The sequence below is a fragment of the Conger conger genome, chromosome 3 (assembly GCF_963514075.1).
Source record: "Conger conger chromosome 3, fConCon1.1, whole genome shotgun sequence".
NCBI classification, from domain to species: domain Eukaryota; kingdom Metazoa; phylum Chordata; class Actinopteri; order Anguilliformes; family Congridae; genus Conger; species Conger conger.
Window position 1 is genome coordinate 14,936,176 of NC_083762.1, and position 16,610 is coordinate 14,952,785.

Genomic DNA, 16,610 nt, shown 5'->3' on the forward strand with positions numbered 1-16,610 from the left:
TGCATTCATTCTGTAAAATTGTTAATAAAGACTAAATAAATTTAAAATAAATTACTACTACTACCACTACTACTCCAACCCTAACAAAGTACACCTCATTCAACAGCTAGAACAGGGCCGCCCAACCCTGTACCTGGAGGTCTACCATCTTTTCACTCCAACCCTAACAAACCCCACATAATTCAACAGCTTGCGCTGCTAATTAGTAGAAACAGCTGTGCCAAATTATTGTTGAAATGAAGATCTCCATGATGGTAGATCTCCAGGAACTTGGTGTTCTTTGCCAAATTATGGTTCGGGACCCAGCTCAAGGACAGTGTGGCTGTCACTCAACCTGCCTCCCAGCCACGGGAATTTTCGTTTTCTATTTAATGAACTCAGACACACTCCAGCCTCAGCCAGAAATCTGAACTTCATGGACTTGGTTCGCTGGGTCAACATACGGCAATTAAACTCACTGTGAATATTCCAAACTGCTGGTTAACTACCCAGATAAACAAACACATAAAAGCACATTAATAAATAAATGAATAAATGAATATACAAGTAGACGAATGTTGCGGCATGGGCTTCTTCTTTGGGGAATTTGGTTATCATTGATCTGTTCTGTCAGTCAGTCCCTCCTGGAACTCAACGGAAATGCAGAGATTCATGACTTTGTAAATGTAATCTGGTGTTTTGGGGCCTTGATGCTGCGCTTTGGTTTAAAGAAGGGCTGGAGTGCAAAAAAAGTTGTTCCCCACTTCAGTGAACAAGATTACACTACAGCACATGGTCACAAAAGCTGATCAACAGGCTAGTAGCGTTGATAAGTTCTGTTAGAGGGCGGACATTGAATCATCAACAACCCTTTCAAATAGATGACATTCAGACAGTCTGCTATACTCTGAAATCACTGAAAATGTTCTTAAGGGGCTGCACCCATGTCAAGAAAATGTCAAATGTATACACTAGGTTTGTAAGTCCGAAATAAATAAAAAGTCAGTTGTTCATAATAGCACTGAACTTGCACGCTGAATAAAACATGAACCTCGTTCATTGCGATGCTTGATGTTCCTTATTTCTAGGTGCACTTAAAAAGATGTGGGGTTTCTCTCTGGAACTGGGTCAATTATGTAAATGTTTTAGATTTAAATACTCTCCAACGCTTTTCTGAGCTTGTCTCGTGAAATACTCTCAAAAATTGCAGTGAGGCAAACCCCGCCGTCTGGTCTTCTTGGTCGGCTCAATAGAAGACAAGTATTTGAATCCAACACAATTACGTAATTATCCAACCCAGGTCTGCTCTCTCCTGCCCCCGACCTGGGGCCGGGATCATAGCGTGGTGGTGCGGGAGGTGCAAGTGCCGTTTCGGTAGGCCACATCCGAGGCCAGGCAGTCGCGGGGGAAGTCCCGCGGGCCGCAGGTGGCCTGGCGCTTGAGCGCCACGGCGCAGTAGTCCACCTGCTCCGCCTCCAGGCCGCTCTCCAGCCAGCGGAAGCAGACGATCCGCTGGAAGGAGCGGCGGAAGTTGTCCGAGACGAAGCCGTACAGGATGGGGTTGGCGCCGCTGTTGGCGTAGCTGAGGATGACGAAGAGCTGCGTCACCATGGGGTCGGGCGGCCGGCGGAAGACGCTGACCAGCTGCACGATGTAGAAGGGCATCCAGCACACCACGAAGACGGCCACCACCAGCAGCACCATGCGGGTGATCTTCTTCTCCGAGCGCCGGCGCTGGAGCCAGCCGGCCTTCAGGCCCACGGCTCTCATGCGCGCCACGATCAGGCAGTAGCACAGGCAGATGGCCACCACGGGCAGCAGGAAGCCCAGCAGGAAGGTGTAGACCACGAAGGCGGCCGACCACGACGACTCCGGCCACAGGAAGTTGCAGTCCACGCCGCCGTCCTGCGCCGGCACGGTGTCGGCGAAGACGATGATGGGCAGGATGACCACCAGCGAGAGCCCCCACACGCACACGTTCACCACCTTGGCCACGGTCGGGCGGCGGTAGCGGGCAGCCTTGATGGGGTGGACCACGGCGATGTAGCGGTCCACGCTCAGCACGGTCAGGCAGAAGATGCTGGTGAACATGTTGATGCCGTCCACGCTGAGGACCAGCCGGCACATGAGCGAGCCGAAGGGCCAGTGGCGCACGGCGGCCGAGGTGGCCAGGAACGGCACGCTCAGCATGAAGAGCTCGTCGGCGATGGCCAGGTTCAGGATGTAGATGTTGGTGGCCGTCTTCATCTTGGCGTACTTGAGGATGACGTAGATCACCATGGCGTTGCCCGTCAGCCCCACGCAGCACACCAGGGCGTAGATGGAGGGGATGACGATCTTGCTGGCGTCGTGCTCCAGCTCGAAGTCCTCATAGTCCAGCGAGGAGTTTGGGGGCTCCCCCGTCGGGAACAGGGGTTCGTCCGTCCCGTTGCTCACAGACATGCTGGCTCCTGGTTTGTTGTTGCCTTCGCCAGCTCAGTCAGTCATGTAAGGGTGAGTCGCCAACTGGGCCGTCAGTCGCTTCCCTGTCTGTAGATATGGACACAGATAAAACCAATCGGACAGCAGCCATCCATTAAGAAAAAAATCACGTGAAATTTTTTTTTTTTACACGCGAATGGAAATTTCCACAAGCAAAAAAAAATCATCAACCCTTTTGAATGATAGATTGATTACTCTGGTGTCAATCAAACCACTCAGAATGATTGTGAAATCAATATCCCAGGTGTGCAATTTCAAAGTAAATGAGGTTTGTTGTTCAGAAAAGCACTGCACTCTCAAAGTGAAAAGAATCATACATTTTTCATGCGGGGCTAAGCTGTCAGCGACTCTGTCAATATCTTTTCATCGGTATACAGACATCTCAAAGAAGCACTTTGCAGCAAAGCAAAACCATTGAGGGAAAGTGCGCAGAGTCTATCCATCTGCACAAATGCGTTGTATCAAGTGATCAAGTGATCAATAAGAGTTCAACCAACCATTCGTGGTTCATTTGTTTCTCTCTCAGGTAAACACTTATTGGTTTTGTGCATTTCGTTTCGCAGAAAGTTTTTCAATAGCTGGCGGGGAATCTTGTCTGTAATGACTTTTGTTGTCCTGATGTCAAAAAGCGAAACTATCACTGATAACTATGTGACATTCACCTGCAAAATCAATGAGCCCATGCATTGCGCATGCATCTGCAATAGGGTAGCTTTATTTTGTGAAGGCCTTCACATTGAGTATTGGGGCAGCCTGAAGTGGCTAAGCTACATGACTGGGACCCCGGACAGTTTATGGTTCAAGCTGATGGGCCCTTGAGCAAGGCCCTTAACCCCACATCACTGCTGGGGGGATTGTCCCCTAGTTAGTCTAATCAACTGCAAGTTGCTTTGGTTAAAAGTGTCAGCTAAATTACCGCAATGTAACCGCAATGAGCATCCTTCGGTTACAAAAAGGCCTGTCTGAGATGTATTTAAAATGGCTGTTGCCTCTCTGCTGTTACCTTGGGGCAATTTGTTGAGTCGGTCACCCGTATATATCATTCATTTTCAGGTGCTGGTGGCTATAAACACTATTAAGGCTGTTTCCCACCTCTGGATGATGGTTTGTTCCGGAAGCTTGATTCAGAGATTCCCGGCGGGGGGTGAGGTCACCATTTAACCAACGGCCTTCCCGTCACTTCAGTGACAAATCCTGGTAACAGCACCGAAGACGGCGGCGAACATTGTGGATCGGGACACAGCGTCGGCCCGTTGCTAGGGATGCAGAACCTGGAACGAACAAAAAAAAAAACAACACAATTTCAAGAGCATTCTCAAGAGGAAGCGCAAGGATATCAGGGCATTAGTCAGAAATTATTGGGTGCGAGCACAGCCGCACAGATGGTGCAATGAAAATGCAATCCAGCGTGTTAGACGAAAGCTAGGGGGACATTCTTGCATCCTTGCCGTACTGTTATACTACTGCCAGCTGCGGTCACGATTCCTGCAATATACTTCCTATCAAGCGGTAATTGACCTTACATTTCTGCAGGGAAAGGGAATGTGTTTTTCTGGCTCGTTGGACAATAGTGATCGATGCCTTTGGTCGGGCGTAAGACACGAAGCAGCTACACATGGCTGTGCAGTCTTCCGGCACAGTAACCATGGAGCTGAGCCCGTGGCAGACTGCAGGGTGAGAGGACTTGGAGGAAGCTGACCGCGTTTCTTCCGAAATTACAAGAAACAGTACAAAATGTCTGTAGTGGAGATAATCCTTTTTGTGCTGTAGTGCACTCAGAGAGGGACACCAGAGGCCTTGCTGGGGCGATATTGGCTCAGGCGGTAAGAAGGGTTCGTCTGCCAGTCGGAGGGTTGCCGGCTCGATCCCGCCCAGGGTTTGTCAAAGTATCCCTGACCTAACCTGTAAATCCTCCTGACGAGCCGGTCAGCGCCTTGCATGGCAGCCAATCACCGTCGGTGTGTGAGTGTGTGTGTGAGTGGGTGGACGAGAAGCATAAATTGTACAGCGCTTTGGATGAAGGGGCTATATACATGCCAACCGTTTACCGTTTGCTGAGAGCCCCCACCGGGTGGAACTTTAATAACAGTTACAGTTGCAAAGGCACGTAAGCTACAGATATATTGAGCTTCCTGCAGCCAGGATGACATGCAGAACATATGGAAGGAGAGGCAGGGGTCCAGAGGCTGCTGGACGGCTCATTGGGTTGAGGCACCACACAGTGGTGTGTGGATGAGCCCCGCGGTCTGAGATGAAATTGTGCCTGGTAGTTCCAGTAGGTGACGCACAATTGGCGATCGCTTTGGCCAGGGCAGCGTTACTCAGCTCCACGGCCTGCGGGCCACAGTGTCTGCAGGCATTTGATTCCACCGTGCGCCACAACACCTGATTTCACTAATTATTCTACCTGCTTGGTTCAGATAAGCTAATTAGTGAAATCAGGTGGTGTAGTGCACGGTTGAAGCAAATGCCTGCAGACATTGGGCACCGAATGTATTAGATTTTTGTTTTTACAAAAATGAATAAAAGGGATACTGCTGAATACATATTTTGTTCATATATTAGCAACCAAAGCCCCGCAGGTTTGCACTCTACAAGATTATAGGTGCCAGTTTTTTAATCCATCTATCACAATCTCCAAAACCACATTTTTTTTTGTTTTACAAAACTTTGAACATTGCTAGAAGCCGATGGCAATGGGCCAATGGGGGTTAACACATCACCTTTGAGCAATCCCAGTAATTAAAGTAAGGTCATCTGCAAAAAGCAGACAGGGGCTCATTACAGTTGTAGTTTGAATATGAAAAGACAGCAGAATGCTCTTTCTTCCTCGATCACAGCGCTGACTGTGTAATCATCACAGTGTAATCGTAACCTCATGATGGTATTCATTACACAATGGGCCTAGTATCACATCAGTGAAATTAGGATTAATATTTAAACACGCAAACCATACTTATAATGAAGGCAATTAAAGGAAAAATAACGGGATGAGAAATTGAAGAATGACTGGTTGGGCTTCCTGACGGTTTGATGAAAACCAAAAATGTATTATTGGAATAAGTGCCAATTATTTTATTTTTTACTTAATCTCGATCTGGCATGCTTGTATGTGAACGGAAATACAAATGAAAAATCACTTTTACGTGTTTATGATTTATGTTCTGTTGTTTGTTGTATGACCTTTTGAACTTTGCTTTGGATAAAAGTGTCTGCTAAATAAAATGTTATGTAATGTAATGATACACACAACAAAGACGAAATGAGGACATTATTATTACACACATGCATGCAATATATTATTATGCAATATCTTATATAAATCTGAGATTATGTACTGCATTTATGTGCAGACAAATACATATGCTCTGCATGCACAAACACACACACACACACAGACACCATTTACAGGGATGCTATCGAGCAACATTACTCATCAGTGGTAAATTGAGCACATTGGCTAGGACTGGGCCGACCTTTTGAGAGGAGAGAGAATTCAGACATGATTGCATTCAGCTCTGGTGGGAGGGCAGATAAATGAAGGTGGTGGGGGGGGGCAAGGAAGATGGAAAAATGCCCCCCCAGGGAAGGAGAGGGGAGAGTCAGAACAGCAGGTCACCGAGCACCTGCGCACAATACAAACACGGACCTCAGAAACAGAGTGACGGACATGTTGACCCAGGGATATTGGCAGACGAGGCATTTTGGTGGAGAAGAAACCAGCTGCCCTTTCCAGCCCCTGCGGAAACCTCCAAACCAACCGGCTCTGCTGTGCTGTTACTCTGCTGTGCTGTTACTCTGCTGTGCTGTTACTCTCTGCTGTGCTGTTACTCTCTGCTGTGCTGTTACTCTGCTGTGCTGTTACTCTCTGCTGTGCTGTTACTCTGCTGTGCCGTTACTGATGTTGTGACGCCAAGATATGTAAAGTAAACTTGTGCCTTTATTGACTCTGCATTTTCATTTGACCCACCTTAGTTACTTAGGAGCAGTGGGCAGCCACAGTGCAGTGCCTGGGGACCGACTCCAGTTCTGAGGCCAGTGCCTTGGTCACTGCCCATGGCGGGAGTGTACCGAACCTGACACGTATGACTTTTGGCGTAGGTTTGATTTCCAGGTGGGGTACTGCCAGGCCACCCTTCAGCGCGGTACTTAACCTGAATCACTGCAGTAAACACGATATCCCGCTGTGGAAATGGACTGTATGCAAGCTGCTCTGGATTAAAGCATCTGCTGAAAGGGTAAAAAAAAATCTAGGAAAAGTTGCAGTCCTTTAAATGGCCACCATCATTCAGCTCAGGTTGGTTGAAATGATCACATAATTTAGCTTCTGAAAAACCTGTTGAGTACAAAACTCAGCAGTTTCCTCTCTTGCAGTTTTCTTTACTCTGTCTGAAGCCCAGCCTTTCCTATATTTCTAACGTCACCATTTTTCTTTCTGTGAAATGTTTCTGTCTCTGTAAAAAGCACTGCGCAAATAAGTGGAGTGAACTTAACTGAGGGAGACATAGCCCCCTAGTGGTCAGTGATGGAAATGCCAGTTTGTGGGGGTTCCATGCAGTGATGCGGAGACAGTATGTGTGGGTGTGTGTGTGTGCGTGCGTGCATGTGTGTGTACATGCATGTGTGTGTGTGAGCATGTGTGTGTGTGCATGTGTGTGTGAGCATGGGTGTGCACACGTATGCATGTGCATGTGTGTGTGCATGTATGTGTGTGTGTGTGCATGTGTGTGTGTGTGTGCATGTGTGTGTGTGCGTGCATGTGTGTGTGAGCATGTGTGTGTGTGCATGTGTGTGTACATGCATGTGTGTGTGAGCATGTGTGTGTACATGCATGTGTGTGTGTATGAGCATGTGTTTGCACACGTATGCATGTGCATGTGTGTGTGCATGTATGTGTGTGTGTGAGCATGTGTGTGCACATGTGTGCATGTGCATGTGTGTGTGCATGTGTGTGTGAGTGTGTGTGTGTGTGTGCATGTGTGTGCATGTATGTGTGTGTGCGTGTGTGTGCATGTGCATGTGTGTGTGCATGTGTGTGTGTGTGTGTGCACACATATGCATGTGCATGTGTGTATGTATGTGTGTGTGTGTGTGTGGGTGTGCATGTGTGTGTGCATGTAAGTGTGTGTGTGAGCATGTGTGTGTACATGCATGTGTGTGTGAGCATGTGTGTGTGCATGTGTGTGTGTGAGCGTGTGTGTGTGCATGTGTGTGTGTGTGTGTGTGTGAGCATGTGTGCACACATATGCATGTGCATGTGTGTGTGCATGTGTGTGTGTGAGCGTGTGTGTGCATGTGTGTGTGCATGTATGTGTGTGTGTGTGCATGTGTGTGTGTGCATGTATGAGCATGTGTGTGTGTGTGTGTGCATGTGTGTGCACACGTATGCATGTGCATGTGTGTGTGCATGTATGTGTGTGTGTGCATGTGTGTGTGTGTGTGTGTGTATGTGTGTGTTTGTTTACAGTATGTTACACACAAATGCAGTCAGTAGATGTCAGAGCAACAGTAATACTTTCACTGCAAGGAAAAAACTGATGCCCCCCCCCCCAAAAAAAAGAGTGCGGCTGAGGTGTCATGAGGAAGAAGGAGATGAAGAGTCTCCAGCCCCCCCCAGCGTATCCTCCAGACATCCTCATCTGCATTAGCGACGCGCTACTCAGAAATCCCTGCGGTGCCATTACACACCCCACCCCCCCAGCTCCCCTCAGCCTGGGTGGTGGGAGGCAGCCGGGCCTCCCGCTGTCTCCGCTCAGGGCTATATGCGGAGATATGAGGATATTTTTAATATGCGTTGTAAAGTAGAGGTTATACTTTAAGAGGTGTATCGCCGAAGAAGGCCTTTCCAGCTCAGCAGTCCCTTGCTGACTGTGGGAGTTTGCGCTGCAGGTTCCTGATTGAGTCTGTGGAGAAATGTGCACTAAACTTTTGAACTCTGCTTACTTGTTGTTTGGCTGGCAAAAAAATTAAGACCGCTCAAACTAGGCTTTGAAACTGCTGGTACCTGGTTGTCCAGGTCCCAGCTTGACATGGTTTAGCTGGTTGACCAGTTCCCAGCCTGACCCAGCTAGACTGACTTTATTACCAGCTTGGCCATGCTGGTTGACCAGCTCATACTCAGCTAGACCAGATGACAAATATTCTGCACCAGGGCTGGTGAAAGACATTAGTGTACCCACCCAGTGGATATTTTTATGATGAAAAGTCAGAGAAATGCCTATGTGTTCAGGTGAAAGCATGGCTACAACTAGGACATAGCCAGATAGGACATTATCTGGGTTAAATCTGACCTGCATTGGGGGGTAAACCTAGTCCGTTAAAGTAAAACATCTCTCAGCCTGAATTTGCATTGCTTTAAACATTTAAATTCTGTTTTTTTTGTTGTTGTTTGGTTTGTAAACATCGCCTCACAGCACGGACGTCCTGGGTTCGAATCCTGGTCGGCCAGGGCCTCTCTGTGTGGAGTTTGCATATTCTCCCCGTGTTTGCGTGGGTTTCCTCCGGGTACTCCGGTTTCCTCCCACAGTCCAAAGACATGCAGGTTAGGCCGATTGGAGTTTGAAATACATATGTTTTCACGTAATTAAAACCCTAAAAGTGAAACAGTTGCAAAGTCTCTCCTGCCGTTTTCTTTGTTACTTTGAGCCGGTAACAGGAGAGTCTAAATTGCCCGTAGGTATGAGTGTGTGGGTGAATGGTGTGTGTGCCCTTTGATGGACTGGCGACCTGTCCAGGGTGCATTCCTGCCTTTCACCCAAAGGTAAATGGTTGGCATTTATATAGCACCTTTATCCAAAGCGCTGTACAATTGATGCTTCTCATTCACCCATTCGCACACCAACGACGATTGGCTGCCATGCAAGGTACCAACCAGCTTGTCAGGAGCATTTGGGGGTTAGGTGTCTTGCTCAAGAACACCTTGACACACCCAGGGTGGGATTCGAACCGGCAACCCTCCGACTGCCAGACGACTGCTCTTACCACCCAAGCCATTGTCGCCCCGTATGCTGTGATAGGCTCCAGCCACCCTGCAACCCTATTCAGGATAAGCGGGTTCAGATAATGGATGGATGGATGGTATGTACACATAGAATATTTTCTGAAGTACATGAAGTTCTGCTGAATAAAGGAGAAGCTACTGCAGAGATGGAGCCTGGAAAGCCCAGATGTCAAACAGGCCTGGAGGGCCGCGGTATCCTCTGCTGTTTGTGGTGCTCTCAGCAGTGGCTTATTTAAGTCAATGATTGCCTAAAGAATACACACGCCTTTGTCTAAAGGCCTCAATGGGAAGCTGATTGCAGGGAAGCCACAAAAACCCACAGACACTGTGGCCCCCTGGGAACTGGGGTTTGACACCCCTGCTCTAAAGCAAAATTGCCATCAGGCAGATGCACGTGAATTGTACAACTCGAGGGAACTGCGGAATGTTTGTGTAGCATAGGTCACTGTCGACAAGTGGGAGTGCTTGGTATTTGTCATTGGTTGGGGGATTGACTCACACAGAATGATCAGTTGAAGCAAAGATTTTGTTTTCTATCATCAGGATAACCCCCATACTTTGTTTAGCTACAGTCTAAAGTGATGAAGTAGAGGACTTTAATCTCAACTCAACTCTTTTCTGAACTTTGCTTCTGAATTCCTTAGATTCCTTTGATCTGGTGCTGCTGTCTGTCTGTCTGTTTTAAAACTCAGAAGCAAAAACCAAAAAAGAAGTGGTGTTCGTTAAAATGTATTTTAATGAGCACACAATGGAAACCTTTACAATGACCTTGGTTATGACGTTCATCAAATCCATTTTGAAAGCTGCATGTGAAATCAATGGATGTCAACCTATCCCAGCATGCAGTGCGGATGAATAAACCCTGGACAGGTCCCCAGTCCATTGCAGGGCCCACACACCATTCACCCACACACTCATACCTACACACACACCATTCACTCACACACACACACCTACACACACACACCATTCACTCACACACACACACACACACACACACACCATTCACTCACACACTCATACCCACACACACACACACACACACACACACACCATTCACACACACTCATACCTACACACACACACCATTCACTCACACACTCATACCCACACAAACACACACACACACACCATTCACTCACACACTCATACCTACACACACACGCACACACAATATCAGCCTAACCTGCGTGTCTTTGGACTGTGGGAGGAAACTGAAGTACCCAGCAGAAGCCCATATGGACACGGGAAGAACACACAATCTCCCCTCCATCAGGATTCAAACTCAATGCCTTCTCGCCGTGAAGCGACAGTGCTACTCACTGCACCAAAATACCGCCCCCATTGTCATGAGATAATAGATAAATATAGTATCTCTGAAACACTGCTGTAAATACCAAATACTTTTTTTGGTCAGCCTTTCAAAATTCAGTTCAGATTGGTAATCAGTCATTAGCAAAAAGCTGTGACACATTTTTCTGAGATTCAGTATGGTAACAGAGTGCAAACAATCTCAAATCTGATCATGCTGAAAATCTGCAATTTTTTATAATTATACGCTTCTGGCCATTTTGAAATGCTCTTCCATTGCGCACAAAATGCCCATCGCTGGAAAATCGCAGCACATAGACACGTACGTGGACACTGGTAATTATATTTAACAGTGCACTTGAAAAAAATTGCAGATTAGGAAAGTGCATAAGAGCTGAATGAAAAAGGTGGACAAAAGCAAGGCCAGGGACTATTAATATCTGCAGAGGGAGAGAAAGAGGCATTCAGACAGGGGGGAGGATTTTCTTTCCATTTTCAACATATTTCCGCCCGCATCACGACTGCAGGTCGTGGTGACTGATAAGTGGTCGGAGAGAGACATCAGAATCTGACATCCGACTAACTGTTCAGGCCAACTGAAGCACCCATGGACACACTGGAGGTAGCTTGTAGCCTAGTGGCTAAGTTGCTTGACAGGGACCCAGAAGATTGTTCAAACCCCAGTGTAGCCAGGATAAGGATAATTGGGTCCTTGAGAAAGGCCTTTAACCCCACATTGCTCCAGGGGGTATTGGCTCCTGCTTAGTCTAATCAACTGTAAGTTGCTTTTGATAAAAGCACCAGCTGAATAACTGTAATCCCTGCTGAACAATACAGCTCAAGCTAGGTTTTGTAACAACTGGTAGCTGGTAGCAGCTCCCAGCTGAACATGCTTTAGCTGGTTGGCCAGTTCAAAGCTTCCACTTTGACATGGTTCGACCAACTCAAACTATGTTTTGAAGCAGCTGGCAGCTGGTTGACCAGCTGGTCATACAAGCTACTGGCATTAGCTGGTTGACCAGTTCCTAACCAGCTAGACCAGCTTTATGACCATGTTGGCCATGCGGGTTGACCAGCTCATACCCAGCTTCACCAGCTCAATTTTCCAGCTGGCCAAGCTGACATAACTGGATTTCACAGCAGGGATGCAACATAACTCAGTCATCAGTACAGTTCCTTCACCTCTGCAGGGATAGAAATGAAAGCTCCAGGTTTTCCGGATCGCTCGATGCACAATCCACTGGAGCCTGGTTAAAGGCAGACGATGCGCGTTTTAATTACACTGAGCGCAACCAGATTTAAGGGAGGGGCAAAAGGCTGCTTTCCTCAAGGGATTAAGTTTTCTCCATCGACCAGCCGACCAAAACACATAGAGCAAGGATTGCATAAGACCCCTTAGCCTTTCAAATATATTTAATCCTAATTGATCTTGACTTGTTGACAGGTAAACATGGAGAAAGGCAACTGGGAACAGATTTTCACATTTGCAAAGACACAAACACACGTATTTATAGACAGACATGCAAATCATGTTCTATTAGTATGTACTGTACATAAGATGTAGACATTATCTAACAGAGGCGTAACTGTGCACATACACACGCATACATACATGCGTGGAATACTATTTATATATACTTTCATGTTTCCTCATCAGTTCCTTGCTAAAGTCACATGAGGTACTAATCCAATAATGGCAATTATTATCAAAAATTCAACATTAGTATAATAGAACCTCAGTAAAACCTCAGAGACTAAAGAAACACCCAGTGTTACAGACTTATCTGTCTGCCAAATGGGGTATGAAATCAGTAGCGCATGCAATTACACCTTCAATCAAACTCCGTATTATCCCCTCAGCAAGGGGAGACAAAGAGGCATGAATCAGCTCCTTTAATGAGGGAAACGCAGTAGTGTTTCAATATTACCAAAGGGCGAAGATAGCTCTTTAGATTCTCTGAAAAAGAGGTGCTGAATAGACCCCCAAAAAAAATGATATTGTAATGAGATACACAATTACTGCTCTCAATATTACTGCTGGTTTGATAATTGGTTATTAACACTTGAGGTTAACAGCTAGAAAATGAGAGGAGTATGGATGCGGTGACGTCCCTTCCAGAGTTAAAAAATGTTTCAGATATTTAGATAAAAGAACGCATCATTTCACGTCCAGTCCCGATGCAGTCACGTCTCCACATTCCCATCAGGCAGCAGCTGACAGGGGTGTGTTGACACATAACTATGGACCGGCGGACCATCTGTGGAGAGACTCTAAATACAGCTAAACCTCCACTCAATCCCAAACCAAGTTGGGATGTTACAAATATGTGATTAGAATGTTCCCAAATGAACATTCTAATTCTGATGTAACAATCATCACTTGTTAATTGAAAAGAAATGGAGTTTTAGATCTCTGACCTACAGTGTTGAACATTCCAAAAGCACCCCAAAGGGGTAATTGTCCAACTTGGGGACCAATGTCAATTTGAAACAATGACATCCAGATTTTTCGGGTTTTCTTTTTTAGCACACTTTTGGTCTTATCATGGAGCAAAGTGGAACCATCCACAGCCACAATCTTTGAAGGACTATTGGTATTTTGGATTTATTGGACTTTATCTGGAATCAATATCAATTTTTGGAAACACTGTCATTCAGTATAAAATTTGTAAAGATGCTCTGTAGGCACAGTACAGCGAAGACCAGAGGAGACAGTATAAAATATAAGAAATATAAAAAATACAGTATAAATAGTAAAATACAGTGTAAAATGTTCCCACAATCCAGGCTATGTGTACTAACATTAGCACTTAGATTGTAAGTATAAAATCAGCCAAATGGCATTCCATGTATTTGTTCAGGTTATGTTATGAAGTGTAATTTTGCTCATCAGAGAGTTTTGGGAATGCAGCTGTCAACATAACTATAAAAATAACTATAAAGTAGAAAATGAAAATGTTGAGAAGAATGGGTCATCCTCTAAATGTTTTCTCTCTTTTAGTGAAATATTAATTGCACTCAACTTCAATCAACAAAATCAACACAGGTTATTTGCAGTGTGAGTGGATAACGACATAATTGGCACTTGTACCGTATTGTATATTCCTGCAGCAGTCCCTCCTATCGCACCCTATTCAGCACACTGGAAGCATGCACACACCTCGTAGCCCAGACAGGTGAAACAGTTTTTCTCGTCAGCGCTGAGATCTAAAGCGAGTAATCTCCGATCTTTGCGCGCTCTTAATGGCGTACAGGTGACAGCCGCGGCATTGTGCACGTTTAATTTCACCTGGAGTCGTTTCTCAGCGAAAGGAAGGAAAGAGCGTCTTACCACATTTTCTGATCCAGGTGGAAGAAGCTGGCGGAGACGCAGTCCGCTCGGCGCCAGGGAACGGGCTGAGGAGGCGGATCGGAACTGGAGCTGAAGGAACTCTTCTCCTTTCCTGCAGAAATTGGTCAGAATGAGCTGGGTGCTGGAGTGGTGGTGTGGTGGTGTGGTGGGGGGGGGACCTGCTTCAAACAGGCTCTCTTTTGTCACTGTCACATTGTTTGCAGTGCGTTTCACGGCAGCACGTTAATCCAGCGCACCTACCCCTCTCTCCTGCTCTCTGTTTCTCTCTCTCTCTCCATCTGTTTCTCTCTCTCTGCCTGTTTCTCTCTCTCTCTGGGTTTTTCTCTCCCTACTTCTCTATCACTCTCTCTCTCTTATCTCGTCTCTCACTCACTCAAACGCACGCGCTCATATAGATGCACACACACTCACAGAGACACACACAGGGAGTCTCACACACATAGACACACACACAGGCTCACACTCATGGAGACACACACTCACTCACACTCACTCCCACATACACACTCAGTCAGCCACACACACTCACTCACACAAACATTCACACACATAGACACACACACATCGACTCACACTCACACACACTCACTCACATAACACATACACACACAGACACACACACATGCACACACAGACACACTCACACACACTCACACACACACACACTCACACACTCACACACACAGGCACACACTCACACACACACACACAGACACACACACACACTCTCACACACACACACAGACATACACACTCTCACACACACTCACACACACACAGACATACATACTCACTCACACACACACACTCACTCACACGCACACACACACACACACTCACACACACACACACTCACTCACACACACACAGTCTCTCAGTAGGGTATCTCAGTCTCTTGCAGCAGGCATCTCTCATCCCCAGTGCAGTCCTTCCGGCTGCCCCCTGTCATCCTCTCCCCTCCCCTCCCCTCCCCGCGCTAATTGATTGTGAGCCTGATTACACAACATTAGCTTCTGCAAACCGAACAGAAAAATAGGAAACTGAGGGAAATATAATAACACTGGGTAATGGGTATTCTGTTCGTATCTCTCTCTGTTATCCCCCTCTCTCTCTCTCTCTCTCCTTTCCCTCACGCTATTTACTCTCTTCCTCTTCACACGTACACACGCACACTCGCTTCTACTAACGGTCATTTGGCGCGACCAATGTGTTACGGGGAGGTTGTCAATCTTGCTTTTCACAGATTTTCTTCGCTTATAAATTTGCTAACCCTTACAGCCATATCCAACTGCCTCAACATCAAACTACATGTGGGAAGGACACTAGAATCATTCAGCAGATTAAACAGTCATAACTGGGAATGTTCTGTCATAGCCTCAGAACCATTGCTGTGACCTTTAATTACAAAACAAAATAATTTTAATTCCTTCATTCTGACAAGATGACAGCACCTCGTCCCAGCGACCCCTGCTGGTTGACTTTCCTCCAGTCTTCTTTTTTTTTTAAAGATATTTTTTAGGCCTTTTTCAGCTTTATTGGACAGTATACAGTATAGAGAGACAGGAAGAATGGGAGTGAGAGAGAGGGGAAGACATGTGACAAATGTCAGACGGTCGGATTCGAACCGCCGACGTCGCGGCTTGCAATGAGCATGCGGTCAGTGCTCTACAGGCTGCGCCGCCGAGACACCCCCTCCGGTCTTTATCTTAAGTGGCGCATTAAGTGGTTTCCTCTGACTCACGTCTGTGGGAGCCCGCTTGGCAAACAGCAGGGCGATAACAAAATGGCGCTCGGAGGAGAGAATGACGCCTGACTGCGCGTTCCCAAATCTGGAGCAGAGAGGACGCTGTATTTCCCAAATCTAGAGCAGAGAGGACGCTGTAGCAACATGCGCCGATGAACACGAAAGGGCGTTCCAAACTGTGGAGAAAAATGTGGGAGAAAAGCGCTAAAATAATCCATCAAGAGATCATTTCAAACGATGATGTCATTGCTAAAACTACTGTTATTGGTGTAGCAGTTTAGGTTGGTTTAAGCTGGAATTTCCAGCGTGCTGCTCCTCTTTATCACTTAAACCAGTCATTTAAAGTGTGTCACTTAGGCAGATCTTTTCCAACAGGGAACATAGCTGATCTCTGGTACTGAAACACGCTGAAAACCCTGCCACACTGTGGCCCTCCAGGACTGGATCCTGACACGCAGCTTCTAGAAGATTGTTATTGTCTGACCATTTTATTGGTGGACACATCCATAGTGTGAATCCTCTTTTGAAAGGTTAAGCTCAGAAACTCAGAAAGGCAGTGATTGTTTATGTCAGCAACAACTCACTGGTTAATGTTTTTCAGAAATAATAACACATTTTGACACATTTCTGCACCATATCATTACATCATATCTTGGTGTATTATAGTGTGAGAATGGAAATTACATTTATGTTAGTCCGTTTCTTATTACGTTTTATTTCACTAAAATGAGTGAAAATGTTCC

General features: G+C 46.3%; 1 protein-coding gene across 1 annotated transcript; it reads right to left on the minus strand.

Annotated features, from left to right (window-relative positions):
- Positions 1–1,314: 1,314 nt before the first annotated feature.
- sstr1b (somatostatin receptor 1b) lies at positions 1,315–14,393 on the minus strand. The gene is made up of 3 exons (XM_061235754.1): positions 14,103–14,393; positions 3,553–3,731; positions 1,315–2,508 (listed from the first exon to the last, which is right to left on the minus strand). The coding sequence occupies exon 3, from the start codon at positions 2,419–2,421 to the stop codon at positions 1,315–1,317; it is 1,107 nt and encodes a 368-aa protein (XP_061091738.1). The 5' UTR covers positions 2,422–2,508; positions 3,553–3,731; positions 14,103–14,393.
- Positions 14,394–16,610: the final 2,217 nt, after the last annotated feature.